This window comes from Bolinopsis microptera, chromosome 1 (genome assembly GCF_026151205.1).
Source record: "Bolinopsis microptera isolate Bmic1 chromosome 1, MBARI_Bmic_1.0, whole genome shotgun sequence".
Lineage (NCBI taxonomy): Eukaryota > Metazoa > Ctenophora > Tentaculata > Lobata > Bolinopsidae > Bolinopsis > Bolinopsis microptera.
In genome coordinates, this window is record NC_087072.1 from 7169151 (window position 1) to 7185151 (window position 16001).

The window sequence follows — 16001 nt, forward strand, 5'->3', positions numbered from 1 at the left end:
TATAATTATATTCAATATTACTTACTTATAGTAAATGTGTTTTGAATCGCGTAATATAGTACACTTTAATCCAGCCGCGCAATTATTGATTATATTGCAGCTCAGCGCAAATGTGTACTTTGAGTTATGGATGAAACCAAAATTAAAGTTTTGTAACAATGAACAATATTTTAAGTTTTGTAAGTTTTGTAAGACCTTCCTTCATTCTTCAATTATTAATACAAATATATTTGCTTTAACCAGAGCCCTCTCGCTTGTTTAGTTGTGAAACAAGCGCGTCACGCAGTATGCGTTGCTCTATCCAGAGCCCTTGCGCTTGCAGTAGCGCGCGCCCGCCTCACGGCGGTAAAAAGGGCTCTAGCCATCAACCCACCCAACGATTTTGGCACCACTTTACAGTGGTGCCAAAATTACCCGCGCTTTTGTCCTCATATATGCGACGTGTGTAGCCTTTCAGACATTGATTGCGTAAACGAGGTGTCGTACGTCACCTCAAGATCGGGTGACAGGGGGCTGACCGGACCATGCCCGAAGCTAATTGATCATTGATTGGGTCTGAGGTCACGTGATTATGAGCCTATGAGGTCACGTGACTATGACGTCACCAGAACTTGTCCTTCGTTTCCCGCTCATTGGACCAGGTGAACTTGCATGCTTGTGAATGTAGGTGTAAGTACATCTGTACTGTAGTTTATACCTAATTAACCCCTATACACTGTCACTATGCACTATAGAAACCTGAAAAGTGGTTACTGCATACTGGAGGGAGAAGTGCCAAGACTACCTGCGCTACATAGACGCTGTTGTCAGCACTGCGCACGCGCGCACGAACCTTCCCATCGGGGTTCGTGGATAGGTGCTTTTTTTGACTTGTGAAACAAGCGCGCCCGAAGTGGCGCGAAAGCACATGGTTAGGTGAACAGTATGCGTATACACATGGCTATGTGAACAAATATATTAACAACACTATATTCATATTTTTAGGATTGCATGTTTATAACTTGACGGATGTTACTCGTCTAAATTTCATCGAAGTAGCGCGCACCGCGGGCTACAGGCTAGTCCATTAACGATGGACAAGTTAACAACCTACCAAGGCCAAAACGCGTTTAAACGCGCGCCGAGTTGGACTCATCGACGGTTTTGGAATAAACGTTTTACTTGATTGTGCATATTGATTGACGATGTCAATCCATCAAGATCGTTGCTTTGCGAAGCAGAGCAACGATCGTGAATGCTAGTTTGCGCGGCGCGTCGACGCGGCGAAGTCCTCCAAGATTGTGCACTGACGATGTGAATCATTTACAGGTACGGTTCGCACGGCTGAGTAGTGCATCGTGATCCAAATATTTTATGAATATTGCCCGTTAACCTTAATTTTAGTGACTGGCGTTTGGTTAAATTTTAAAAAGTTCTTTATATTTCTTCTTTATATGCTATATCCAAGTTTTACTACCCACGTTTTAATTAAATTTGACGCGGACGCTCTGCTCTCCTGATTTTCTGATTGTCACTATCAAATAAATTGATTTTCATCTGATAGTTTCATTATATATATCATGAAAACAATTCATTTTATGGTGATAACTGGCCATGGGCATAAATATTACATATCAATCAATTACTCGCTCTTTCACATATATAGCTGCATGTGTATATGGTATATGCGTACTGTTACAACATATTCCTGACCTTAATTGATACACAATAAAATGGAATGTTAATACAAAATAAAACTCGGAATTATAATAAATAAACTGAAATAGAAGGTGTTAATAAATTAACACTAGATATTATAATAATTCACTTACTCACTAACCTCCCTAGACCTGTACCCGATTCCCACTATAAACTAACTACTAACTAACTACTTACTAAAACTACTACACTAAAATATCACCAATTAATATCCGAACTAAAAGTCTTTACTTCCTACTAAAATATATTACTAAAACTATGTTTATACAAATTACACTTCTTCGTTACTATCTTCTTTCTTCTAGTTGACTACTACTTACACTCCTAGCTACTGTTTACTATATCTTCTTATCTTCGTTCCACACTCCACTACAATACTACACACACACACTAAAAACACCTGAAATATGATTCATAAGTAATACAATAAATATGAATCATCTACAACATAAGAAATATATAAACCTACAACTATCATCAATCAATATAAAAGAATAAACCTAAACTATAACCTACACTAGAACCTACCGGTGTTCTACTACACTATCCACGAAGGACTTCGCAGGCTGGTACACCTTCTACACAGTACTGTTACTCTAACACACCTTCTGTTACTCCTTCCTCGTTGGATCTCTTCTTTACCTCTTCTTCACCGTGACACCTTCTCACATTAGCTATAATATATATTTATAATACAAAGAATAATCTTAGAACTCATATATTATAACACTCATCCCAATTTTAAAATTTTTTTAAAAAATGCCCGAAAACCGATCCACCTCATGCGGATCTGTCAAGAATTTACTTAAACAGTCACTTCTAAGAGCTCAAAACCGGTATGGAACTGAGTGGTGTGACAGAAATTTCACTGAATTCTGATTATGAAGTGATATTCATTTGCCCGTTATTCCCACTTAAGCACTTACTGACTGATAAGCTTATCTATGATTACCATGCTTGAATTTAGGTAAACAACATACAACTCATTCCCAGTTACGCTGAGCGCAACCGCCGAATGACACAGTTATATGGGCACGCGCATAGCATTGCGCGCCGATGCTGTGCGCGTTGTCGGCCGAAACTTGGGAAGTTCCCGCTCTAATATTCAGACGACAGTGATGACTCATTAAGAGCACTAATTTCGACCACTTTCCCGGTCGAGCCATACCAAATCAAACTAATTGACCCACGTGTATAGCCAATGTCCTGGCGGTGCTGAGCCGATGTAAAACTCTTCTGTAAACTCTTTTGTCTCTTGTAACTTGTTTATATTTTATATTTAAGTTATACTGTGTACTGTGTACAATAGTTATAGCGTATAGTGTGTAGTGTGTAGTGGTTATTTTGTTGTGACGTGTCACTTTATATTTTGCTACCAACGTCAGCCTTGACTTACCATTTATTGTAATTGGTACAGCATATATCAAAACTAAAACACTGTTTTCGATCTGACGGGTGATGGGCTCTCTCTGATGGGACACGGTTCTAGGGGGTACCCGGGGTACGAGTTAACGAATAGTGTTCGTGTCCTTCCACAACCCCTCTCATTGTGTTTTTGACGGAGGAGAAGCCTAGTTCATCCGTCTGCATCGCTTAATCGAGTTGAAAATTTAGCCAATAACAAACTAAATTACATGTTATACTGATAGCAGGTGTAGAGTTTATAACATACAAATTCTAAATTTTTGACGGCTGACGATGGTAAGTCGCTATGTTTAATTCGGGACTTTTATAGTTTTAAGTCTTGGAGCTCAAAATGTCTCGTGCTGTGGGCCGTATAAACGGCGCACACCACCGCCCCGCCTTACTGCTTACATTACTTCATGGTTGCAGGGCGGAGCTGGTGCCGTTTGTCTCGGCCTCGAGTGGCGAGTGCTTGCCCATCGAATACACAATTGAAACACTAATTATTTATTGGAATTCTACAGTTTCCAAAACGAAGTACGAGGATATATTAACTTTGAGCTTTGTTTTGGCGACTGCTTCATCGATGGGCGAGTAGGTATTTGTTGTTTAGCAGTGTTGAATATTGGAGCAATTATATAATGTATATCTCCATCATAATATAGGCTAGTGTAAACATATATAATCAATAACACAAACAAATGGTATTAGTAACTCGCTAGATTATAGATGTTATTTAAACACATATGTTTACGTCAATTATTACTAAAATTAATATTCTTTTTGCTTTAATATAATTACATGTCACATAATGGATTAGTTGAATGAAACGTGTGCTACAAATGTCTACGCCTCACGCAAAACTGCGTACCGTACTTAGTACTTCATGCTTGAGCGGTACTGCGGTTGACAGTGGCGCGCACTCAATTTAATCACAAATAACGAGCGCGCGGTTTTTTGGAATCTCTCCATTATTATATTAATTAGGTCGCAGTGTTCACGGCCTGTACTGCGTGAACGACAGAAATATCTTTTAAATTATTTTGCTTCTGAAATTTTGGCTCTAGAAATTAAGAAATGTGACATGTAATTGTAAGATAACAATTAAATAGATCATGTGCGCGGCGCCTACAGCTGACCTACGAATTTCTGAACAATTTTAAATTGTGGCTGTGTGCGCGGCGTACTGTATATGTGTTTGAAATTGAAATTTGAATTTATTTATGAATATAACATTATGTATTGATTGTTTTGTGGTAAATAAAAATTTTTTCTTTCCTAAATTTTTTTCTTTCCTAAAAAGAACTGTCGTGCAGAACACGCCGCGCCGTTCTAAATCTCAAATTTTGCTAGTAATAAGCAAAATTTTCCTCTCACAAAGGAAAAAGGTCTACTTAAAAAAATCGTTTAAAATCCACGTCATTTTAAAACTTCCGTCTCAATCATCTGAATCAAAAATTATCAGATTTACAAAATTCAAAGTACCCCATAATACTGCAGAATTCTGCAAAATCATAACTTACGATTAAAATTGGTGTTTTCACCGAAACTCCCTTTTAAAACATACCGTATTTCTTGAGAAATTGCTGTGTTAGAATTTTACTAGAAAACTGATTAAACTGGAGCTAGGTCAATATTCCGAAGAATAAGCCGACAGTTTAGCAAAACCTCTCTTAGTTGAACTGGAAAAAAGCTTCCACCAACTGTAACAATCAAAATATAGGTTATTGCTCAACTGTTTCTAAAACTCAGTTTTCCAGTAAGATACAAACTAATCAACAGCTTTAACAATATCTTAACATGCACACTCGATATTTATATTTTATATGAATTGATCTATTTGTTAGCAGTGTTAAAATTGATACTGACAGGTACTGACTAACTGACAAGAAATTACCTGCGAAAAAAATAAAGTGATGTTAGGAGATAGGACTTTGGCACTGAAAATTTGTTGTTAATAGTTACCAGTTCGAGATCATATACTCGACCTGAAAGTTTAAAAAGTTTCCGTTCATGAAGATAGGGATCTGTAATTCGGGGTTAAAATTATAGGAAAATACGTAAATGAGGTTAACTTTACACAGTGAATTTATCCAATTTTCTTAGTTTAAAATACCCAACTTTCTAAAATTTTAAAATCTAACTGTTAGGAAACACTGCCACACTGCAGTTATCAACATCATAACAGGTGATGTTTGAAATATTACAAATTTCCCTGTCAAAACACTCGCTGTTAAACAGGTTACAAAATTGAAAATATACATGAATATTAAAATAAGCTTTTAAATATGCACGTAAAAAGTATATAAAATTCCCGTTAAAAGTTGTAGTTTTGAACTACAATACAAAACTATAAATAAATTCTTGTAAAACAAATCTGTTAAAGTAATTATTAATAAAATGACACAAATTGGTAAATTACATTACACGTGTTGGTAATTAAAATGACATGAATGGTTCTTTGACACTCCTGAGTATAAGCTCAGGTCTTTGATGGTTGACACTGCGAATTCTGGAACAGTCCTGTCTCTATTTCTTTCTGACGATCTTCTGCGTTGGGACCTTTTTTGGGACCTGTTTTGGTACTTCTTTCGTGACTGTGAGTTTGTCTTCTTTTGTACAAAGCAATCTTTCCACCTTTTTATCAGTTAGGTCGATTACTTGAGCCTCATCCTCACCATCAACGTGCACATTATAGCTGTTCTTGAGTGCACCTGTCGCCTTTCCTGCTCGACTGTCTATCAGCCCACATTTCCATTCTTCATTGTCTCCATCTCTGAATCTTATTGTGTCACCCTTTTTCAGTATGACTGCGTTTTTCTTTCCCGTTTGTTCTTTACTTGTCCATTTCGGTTGAGTCTCTTCTTCTTTGATTTCAACCGGAGGGGTAACCTCTTGTGGTATAGGTTTAATTTCCTCTACTTCAACTGAGGGGGTAGCCTCTTGTGGTAAGGGTGTGGTCTCCTCTTGTCGTACTGCTGTATCAACTTCGTCATTAATTGCTGAAGTAGATGTTGAATCTTCTTCTGAGTCTGAGTCTGAATAATACACAGTCTCGTAGAACCAGGTTGCTGTCTTTGTCGGGATTCTTTTCTCTCCCTCACTCTCATGAGAATCACGAGTCTTTGCCTTTGGGTGAGGTCTTTGCTCTTTCTCTGGTACATCATCAGTTTGTGAGCTCTGTTCATTTTGTACTATCCTGCAGGGGTTAACGTGGTTAAACGCTCTTCCGTTTATTGACACCACTAAATGCCCTGATGTAGTATCTAAAATGGGTTCCTCTCCTCCCATTGCATAAACTTTTTTCTGCCTCATGTCGATAACAAAACGAAAGTCATTCATCATTTGTCTTGATAGTAACAACGGTATTTCACTATTTACTACATAAGTCTTCAGAGTGAAGTTTCTTCCAAACATGTTTACTGGTAGTGTTACCAGTTGAGTAGATGTTACCCTATTTCCGTCTCCGAAGCGGAACGTTGTTTCACAATGTTCAGTCTTATCTGTTTTAATACTTTCAACACTACTATATAACAAATAATTTGAGCTAATGTGAGAAGGTGTCACGGTGAAGAAGAGGTAAAGAAGAGATCCAACGAGGAAGGAGTAACAGAAGGTGTGTTAGAGTAACAGTGCTGTGTAGAAGGTGTACCAGCCTGCGAAGTCCTTCGTGGATAGTGTAGTAGAACACCGGTGTTTTTAGTGTGTGTGTAGTATTGTAGTGGAGTGTGGAACGAAGATAAGAAGATATAGTAAACAGTAGCTAGGAGTGTAAGTAGTAGTCAACTAGAAGAAAGAAGATAGTAACGAAGAAGTGTAATTTGTATAAACATAGTTTTAGTAATATATTTTAGTAGGAAGTAAAGACTTTTAGTTCGGATATTATTTGGTGATATTTTAGTAGTTAGTTAGTAGTTAGTTTATAGTGGGAATCGGGTACAGGTCTAGGGAGGTTAGTGAGTAAGTGAATTATTATAATATCTAGTGTTAATTTATTAACACCTTCTATTTCAGTTTATTTATTATAATTCCGAGTTTTATTTTGTATTAACATTCCATTTTATTGTGTATCATTTAAGGTCAGGAATAGGTTGTAGCAGTGCGTGACGCTCTTGTTTCACAAGTACAGTACAGTAGCCTTCGGCGGTCGCGCGCTACTGCAAGCGAGAGGGCTCTGGTTAGAGCAAACTATCCTACAGCGTCTGAGTACCTCTGGCCAGTGTGGTACTCCATCTTACTGGCCAGCTTCTTGACCAGTCTCTCAGCTTCACCACCCATTCCACCAGAAGTTGAGAACACTAAAGGTGTGAAGCTTCCTTTCTCCACTTCAAGAACCCTTGCATTGTAACATCGCTTTTTCTCATTTTCATGGGACAAGTACATTGCTGGTATCGGTTTGCTTGCATTGGAGGGGGCTGGGGCATGAAATACCCTTACATCAAAAAATGCCCTCTCTGAAGCATTCCAAATCGATCTTGCAGAAATGTCCAGCCTGGCTTGGTCTCCTAGGACTGTTCCCTTTGGTAACTGTAGACCATCAACTGGAAGAAGAACTGGCTCAGTCTGCACATCCTTGCATTTCACAGTTCTCATTAGTTCTGCAAAGGTGTCTCTCAGCGAGTTGTGCCGCAGTGACACATATCCACCAAGTTTGCAGATGAGCGCATGGTTTGCTGAGTATTTCTGGCCACACGTACATGTTTTAGGGCAGTCCTTTAAGTTCAGGTTGTATCTGAGAGCTATTGCATCTGAGAACTGTTGTTTATTCATCAGATACCCATACTCTTTTAAAGGTAGTGCTGTTAACCAAGCACTTGCCCCTTTCTCAGCCGCTAGTTGGAACATCAACTTTGCCAGTGGTGTTGACTCGAGCTCCTGGCGTATTTCTGCTTGTTTTTGTCGATAAAAGAGATTTCGTTCAGTCGTTATCTCAGTTTTCACTCCTTTACTATGTCTCCAGTCCTCTGTGTAGTTGTCTATCTGCTTGAGAATAGCTTCTTTAAGGGGTTTTGTGGCTCTACATGAGAAATTGTACTCTCGGTCTGCCATTTCCATCATAAATGGTATACCCAATCCTCCATATCTTGGTGGTAGAGCCATTATGTTCCTTAGTTCATCAGTGCAGCTAAACAGCCTGTTAATGATAGCTGGGATAAACTCATCACGTGTTACTTGTTCTAGAGGAGTGAGCCTATCTGCAACTCCTGGGGTAGTTCTGCACACATAGTTCCATCTTTTACTAAGCCCATACATGTATGCACTGTATGCTATTTGAGGTTCTCTTGATGCTATATCACTTAACTGTTTAAGATCACGACACCATTCTTGAACTTTTTCCTCAATGAAAGCCTCTTTTCCTTGGTCTGTTCCAATGAAGCTGCCCAGATATCGTCGACCAATGCTTGTCACATTGACATCTGGGAATAGGGTTCTTGCCTTCTCTTCGTGCTCAGGCTTGACTATCACCCATGTTTTAGAAGATTTAGGGTTGTATCCAAAGAGTGGTCCTTTAATACAGAGGTTATCCCACCACTTCCTTATTTCCTCCAGTTTTCCCCCAGCAGCAGAGTCATCAGCATACCAGATCTGAGTCACCTTTCTCTCAATGTTTCCTGCATCAATCAATGGTATTGTACCACAGGCATAAAATCCCATGGCAGGTGGATCACCTTGTGTGGTCCCTTCTTCACTAAAAAGATGCTCATCTCCTCCTGCAATGAACAGTCTAGCAGGCATTCTGTAGGTGTTCATAATGTAAGTAGCAACTTCTGGACAAACAATGTTCATGTTGTTGAGAGCAGCCTCTCGGTTCAGCAAGTTGAATGCATTCTCTGCATCCACTAAGATGATAGCTTCAGTTTCAGGGTCTTCAAAGCAGTCCCTTGCAGCATGGACTGCTGCTTCCACTCCTCCCTGAAGACCAGCACAAACTTGAATAAGAGCAGTGGCTCCAACCAGATCTTTCTGTAGGAGGGTCATTACTGTTTTCCCTATTATCCTTCTTAAGACTTCACCTATGCCTACTGGCCTGACTCCAGGCTTTTTATCCAGGGGGACAAGTCGACATGCTGTCAATGAGGTCAACAGCGTTGGATCCAAATTCCGGACACATAGTTTCCTTGCTATCCCTGCTATGGCATTACATAGATCCTCACACTCGAACTTACCAAACTGTTTAGAACACAGTAGTCTCTTCCATGCATCCGCATCCATCCCTGAAGGCCCTGCAGCACCCTGTACTCTCTTTGCTGCTTGTCTTATCGATTCCCCGTCAATACTGTCGAATATAACCGGCTCTACCCTCCCCACTGGTCCACTCAGACAGCTTCCCTTTGATGCAGGTGATGCCTTGGGATGCTTCTCTTTCAGCACTTTAATTATTGATAATTCTAGTCCTAAAACTTTAGAAGTTCGTGAACATAAATATATTCAACAACTCAAGACTTTAAAACCTTTGGGAATAAACACTATAAATCCTTTAGGCCTCCCTTACTCCTAACATCTTAATTTTAATTATATAACCGTTTTAAGAGTGTTCAGATTTTTAAAGGAATTTTGGGTTTTACTAACTTTTTACAACTTGTAGGGCTTATGTCACTGAAGATGACGCCTTGCAACATGTTTGACGATAGCCTGTAAATTGATAGTTTGATCTCAGTATTTACAATAAATCATCTAGCTTGATTGATTCAAAGGGAGAATTAAATTCCTCTATCAATCAATTACAATTCATTAACATTACCAATATTAAAAACTGTCAAAAATATCTAAGAAAGTATTCTCTAGCCAAAGGGCTCAATATTTAATTATAAATCTTCAATATTGTCTGGTTTATGTCGCAACTTGGGCCTCTGTCCCCCCTGGCCTTATCGAAATAACTGTTGTCTTTATTAATTGGTGCAAAATGATTAACAAATTTCAAGGAAAAGTCGATACTCCACTTTTACAGTTATTATGTTATGGTAAAATTTAGGATTTTCTAGCATTTTCGTTAACAGTAAGAGTTCGTTCAAGCAATTCAATGTGGCATCTGAAGTTGAATTTTCCAATTCTGGCGATCACCGGATTTTCAAATGAGAAGTTACAGTACCCCATTTTGCATTTGCATAGTTACAGGTACTTAATATAAAACATGGCGTTGCTTTAGGACCCATCGTATTTGTACTAAATTTTGGCATTGCTTGGTGGTTGTCATTATTATAGTTTTGTCATTAACTTTCTGCCACTACTTTACCTACAATGCAATCACCTTAGAGTATTATATTGCGTGCAAGATGATTCAAATATCTATAAATGATCATCGTAATTTTAAATTAAAGGATTGGAAATAACAGATTTGGATGGAGTATGGGTGATATCGAAAATGAACATCAAAAGGCTCTTCCTGAACTTGGGCAAGAGCAGATACGAGTAAACAAGCTTAATGATGAACATATATTGAGTGCAGACATTGAATGCATTGACAGACAAACAATCGAAGCCAAGAATTCCAAAAAAACCTGCAAATCAATATTTAGGCTGATAGAAGGAAAACTATTGATACTTCTGGATGGTATAATTAATGTGAATGCATATTCTCTGAACAAAACAAGCATGTAGGACACATGCCTGTGGGACAGTTCTCCTCATCAGTGTTCACATTTTCTTTCTTGTTCTTAAGTTTCCAGTCCTATTTTTCAGAGAAAAGAAAGTTAGTTTCCATGGTAAAGCGAAGTTCGTGCTCACTAGAGCTTTCTTTGGTGCTATAGGTGGAATTTTTAAATACTGGGCAGCCAAAGAAATGGATTACGGTGATAGTGTGGCCCTTAATTCATTATCTCCCATCTTTGCGGATTTGTTCTCCCGAGTCCTCTGGAAAGAGAAATTGAGTATCTTCACTCTAGTTGCCCTATTTATCGGTTTAACAGGTGTTGTTCTTGTTGTAAAGCCGACTTTTTTGTTTGGCGTTTTGGTGGAGTCACAAGTAAAGGAATTTAACCCGTTCATGAAGTTGGTTCCTATAGCTGGTGGCATTATCTATGGATTTGCGTTCAGTCGCATGAGAAAAGTTGGTACTGAGGTTAGCCCCATATTAGTCTCACTGCTTGTGTCAATAATTGTTGTCCGGATGGGATTATATTTTAACTGATCTATGAGGATAAGTTTGTTCTTCCTGGGTGTTTTACAGATAGGTTGGTCATCTGTGTTGCAGGATTTGGTTTGTGTGCTGCTCTTCTCCTTTTAAATCGTGGATTGGCCATAGAGAAATCTGGTCCAGGGGTTCTCATCAGAAATTGTGATATATAGTTGTTGCATATGCTATTCAGGTTGTGTTCTTTTACAGTATTCCTGATGTGCTGAGTGTTTGTGGAGCACTACTGGTAATTTCCAGTGCTGTCAAAGTCACTGCGAACAAGCTGTTCTTCGAGAAATGTTGTAAATACGAGTTTTAACAGGTGTTATTCCATTTATAAGGTGGTAAACATAATTGGTACGTGCAGAAATGTTGTGTCAAGATATCTGCCGAATGTGAACATTGGTTGCTGCGATTAATGAAATATCGCTACTTTCAATTAGCATGTAATCGGTTTTATATTATGACGTTTATTGTTCAGATTAAAATTAGAGCTTTTGGTCCCTAGATAAGTTTCATGACTCCATTATTCATCGAACTTGAGATATTGTACAATAATCAATTAAATTATTAGCTATCTAAGATTTAATAATAATATTGTACAAATTATTAGTTTATCAACTAGGCACATCACATTAGCACACCAAATGAAAAAATATTCCAAAAAATGTTCAATCTCTGGTTGTTTGGCGCCTATCCTGACTTAAGTTATGTTTTGAAATGTAAGCGAGTAGGTTTGTTTCTGCCTTGCCGATACCATGGTGTATACCAAATACACGATTATTTCTAAACATTCTGTTTTTAATACTATTGTGTAAGATGGATATTTGTACAGAAATTCCAGAAATTTCCAAGGTTCTATTATTTTAAATCAACAAAGAATGAGCTATTGAAAACAGGTAGACGTCAAGCCCAAATTTTATCAAAATTACACAGGTTTTTGTTAAATTATTTAGCTACAGCCGTTTTTGAATAGCGATATCTCAGCAATCCAAGTTTTCCAAGAGTTTGGCCGTGTGTTCTGAGATCAGCATGGCTAATCTATACAGTATACAATGATACCAAATATTTCAAAATCCTGGATTTAACTAAATCTTTCGTGTTTCTGTATTTATTACTTTTTCTAAGTATTTAATATTCTTAGTTTTTTCTGAATTTTTCGTCTGATAAAAAGTATTGATATTATAAATTGTAACCCACAGTTTATTTATAGTTGTATTTATAGATAAATTTTTTACGTTTTGAATTTTTGATTAAAATATTTTTAAAAAAATGAATATGATGTAGTTACATTGAAACGTTAAATGTGACAGCAGTTTGCTATTCTTTTGAAGATTTAGATTTGCATAAAATTGAATTTGACTCGATAGAAGCACTGGACCCAGAACGTTCTTGTGAAAACGATTTATTTCTAAAAATATTAACCTTTGCAGTCTTTTTAACAATAATGAAGATAATTTTAGATTAACCTTTTATTTTTCCGATTAGCCACAAAACAAATATTTTGCTTGAAGTTTAACAGAAAGTTACATAAATAAGTATACAATTACACGTCAATGTCACGCAGGAGACTAAAATAAGGAAATTGGTAGCTTCAACAAGCCAGTATAGTTAATAGTCGTTACCAGTATAGCTAATAGTCGTTACCAGTATAGCTAATAGTTGTTACCAGTATAGCTAATAGTCGTTACCAGTATAGCTAATAGTCGTTACCAGTATAGCTAATAGTTGTTACCAGTCAAACACAGTTTCAATAGAAGTAGAGAATAAGACGGTAACTAAAACGAGAATACAGGCAAAATATACATGTTAGGTATATATTTTGCTGTTGGCCCTCACATCCTAACAGTTAGGATGTGAGGGCCAACAGTGATATTATAAATTACATATAAACTTAATGATAATAAAACCGGCAAATTGACCTAAGTTCTTAATGCAGGAGAATCTCATATTGAGAGTACTTAAAATTTTGAACAAAATTGGAAATCTGAAGTGCCTGAAAATAATCAAATAAAGCAGCTATAAATCAGATACACAGACTGAAATAACACATAGATTAATAGTAGGCAGTAGAATGGGGGACCGCTTGATGTTGTGACCGAATTAGAGTAAGCAAGCGATATCTTGAGTAATTTGTGTGATAGAAAGTTCGTTGTTTGATGTAATTACTTGGGGCACCATTCTGAATTCAAGGGAAGATAAATTTTATTAATATACGAAAGTCAAATCTCACATTTACACCCCCTTTAAAAATCTTTCGTACCTAAATTCTCGTTGGATTCATTGCAAAAAATGTTTTACTCTATTCAGCTAAAAATCAATTACAAATTATGATCAGCATCATCTAAAAGAATTTCTAACTGGTGGGGAGTTGACTTAAATCATAAATCCTTCTAACTTATCATTTCTAGTAGTAGGGTAGTATGCACTAAAAGCTGAAAGGATGTTGTGTTTACGATCAAAAGTCCGAGAGTTTTCCTCGCTGACGGCAGTGCTGAATGCCGCCCCAGCAACTACTGCTGCTGCCCTCAGATCATCCAAGCTCGCTTGTAAGTTTTCTGTTTAACTTGTTATTTTGCTGGTTCAACTTATAGTCATCTGATTATAAGATACTTGTCAGACAATTCCAGAATACCCTTATCTCGATCTCGATAAGTGACGTCAATTTACGACATTAAAATAACATCAAAATAATTTCAGCATTCGAGAAAGATGGAGTAAGAAATATGAGTGGTGGCAAGTCCATAGACACAAAGTTCTGGCGTGGCAATGGAGAGATGGCAACCCCATCTCTACACGGAGATATGCCCCAACCAGCATTCAGGGATGAAGACAGAAAATCAAATTGGAAGTCTCAAACTGATGCAATCGACAGGAATGCTAGACAAAACGTAAAGAAACTTTGCTTGAAGCCGTTCGCGTTATCAGCTCTTAATTCTAAACATAATATCAACGTTTTGTAACCTTTATTTCTCATCATGTTTATGATATAATAGATAGTAGATACACATAACACAGTAAGTAAGACTAACATAAGATCTTCCCTCCAGTTACCACCGTACATGATAATTGGTGCTGGTTCAGGCATTGTCCTGTACTTGGCAAAGTATTCACTTTACGGTCTTGCTCTGCTTCTGGGACCCGGTCGTGACAAGTACGCTGCTGCTGCCATCGAGATCGATCTCGGAACTGTCCCTGAAGGTAATTGGATCCAGTGGGCAGTTGCAGTGTATTATAATAATTTCTCTTCGTAAGTTTTTCGTCCTTATAATGTATATAATATAATATATTATTAATGTATATATATTTATGAATAAATAATTTATGTTGAATTAAGCGCACTAAAACACTTGTACTCGCAGGAAAGAATGCTGTGTTCACGTGGCGAGGTAAGCCTCTGTTCATCAGACATCGGACCCAGGAGGAGATTGACAAGTCTAAGGCCGCAAATGTGTCCCAAATGCGTGACCCTCAAACTGACGCCGAGAGGTATTGTTAATTGTTTTATGTGACTTTATTTTTTTAAAAGGGTATTTTCGTGTTTTGTAGCTGTCTTGAGCTATTAGTGCACAATCACTCAGGGCTTCATTAATAATTAAGGGGGCCGGACCTGGCTGGGAGGTCTGAATTTAAGAGCAATTGATTTCATGACATTCCCAGAGAGAAGGGATGATTTCTATAATTTTAAATTTAAGCGTTATAAGCACCATACCCATACCAAATCATAACAAATAAAATCATTTGAGGCATAACCCAACACAAAGTAATGCGGATCGCGGTACTCCTATTCTCTATTACTAAACCCCGTGTTATTGTTCAGGTGTGTAAACGAGAAGTTTCTAATCTGTCTGGGAGTGTGTACACATCTGGGTTGTGTTCCCATCGCTCATGCTGGGGATTGGAAGGGATATTACTGCCCTTGTCATGGTTCTCATTACGACACTTGGTGAGATTATTAGAAGTCGATTGTGATTGTTTATGCCGTAAAATAGCGGAACGTGTTATTTTTATCCGTTATCTTGCCGAGTGCTTAATATGTACAATATTTTAACTATTTGGTAACGCTAACTAGCCCATTACTTAGAAAGACAGTCGTTTGATCACAATCTGTGTAAAACCAGCAATATAAAAAACTGTTTACTCATACCACTTTTTTTTCAGCGCCCGAATAATGAAGGGACCAGCGCCCCTCAATTTGGAGGTTCCAAAACACGAATTCATCACCGAAGATATAGTTATCATCGGTAAAGAAGATTAGATAAAGACGCTCCAGTTATTTATTTCGCTTTTGTAAACTACTAGAGCTCAAATGCTACCTGAGCCCGACCCTTACATGGAAGATTTCGGAGAACTAATTTGTGATTTTTAGTATGTTTCCCGCGACAAGTTCTTGTTTCCTTACGTGGCCTTAACTGACATATGGAAATGAATTATTGATTAACTTAATTCGGAAATAGATTGTGATTGTCATTATCTGCGGAATTTTCAGTTTGTACATTGTAAAACTTCGTCATCAGATTTGTTATTTAAAAGACACATTGCTCGGGTTCCCAGAGACTATGTTGTCATGAAATCAAATCAATCATAGACATATCTCAAGAGTCAATACTTATAGTACTCAATAATATCTGTAAAACTGTAGAATAAGGAGTGAAATAAAAATCAATAATTTATTAGTTACTTTTAGACGAAGTTCGTATCATGTTAATGAACCATTTTTTGCAAAAGAGTGATTATCTTGAAAAAATTCATTGTGCTTGTTCTTCTTTTCCTAATAATTTACACC

General features: G+C 37.5%; 1 protein-coding gene across 1 annotated transcript; it reads left to right on the top strand.

The window, feature by feature from the left end:
- Positions 1-6627: 6627 nt before the first annotated feature.
- On the top strand, positions 6628-15720 carry LOC134826088 (ubiquinol-cytochrome c reductase iron-sulfur subunit-like). Its single transcript, XM_063838357.1, has 7 exons — positions 6628-6647; positions 13625-13764; positions 13916-14106; positions 14266-14416; positions 14578-14704; positions 15036-15161; positions 15377-15720. Exons 2-7 carry the CDS (start codon positions 13659-13661, stop codon positions 15471-15473), a joined length of 798 nt encoding a protein of 265 aa, XP_063694427.1. The 5' UTR covers positions 6628-6647; positions 13625-13658; the 3' UTR covers positions 15474-15720.
- Positions 15721-16001: the final 281 nt, after the last annotated feature.

Excerpts from the sequence above, each read along its gene's own strand:
- LOC134826088 (XM_063838357.1), top strand. The coding sequence starts at position 13,659 with ATGTTGTGTTTACGATCAAAAGTCCGAGAGTTTTCCTCGCTGACGGCA. Across the intron at positions 13,765-13,915 it reads CAGATCATCCAAGCTCGCTT|CATTCGAGAAAGATGGAGTA; the intron begins GTAAGTTTTCTG and ends AAATAATTTCAG. Across the intron at positions 14,417-14,577 it reads TCTCGGAACTGTCCCTGAAG|GAAAGAATGCTGTGTTCACG; the intron begins GTAATTGGATCC and ends TTGTACTCGCAG.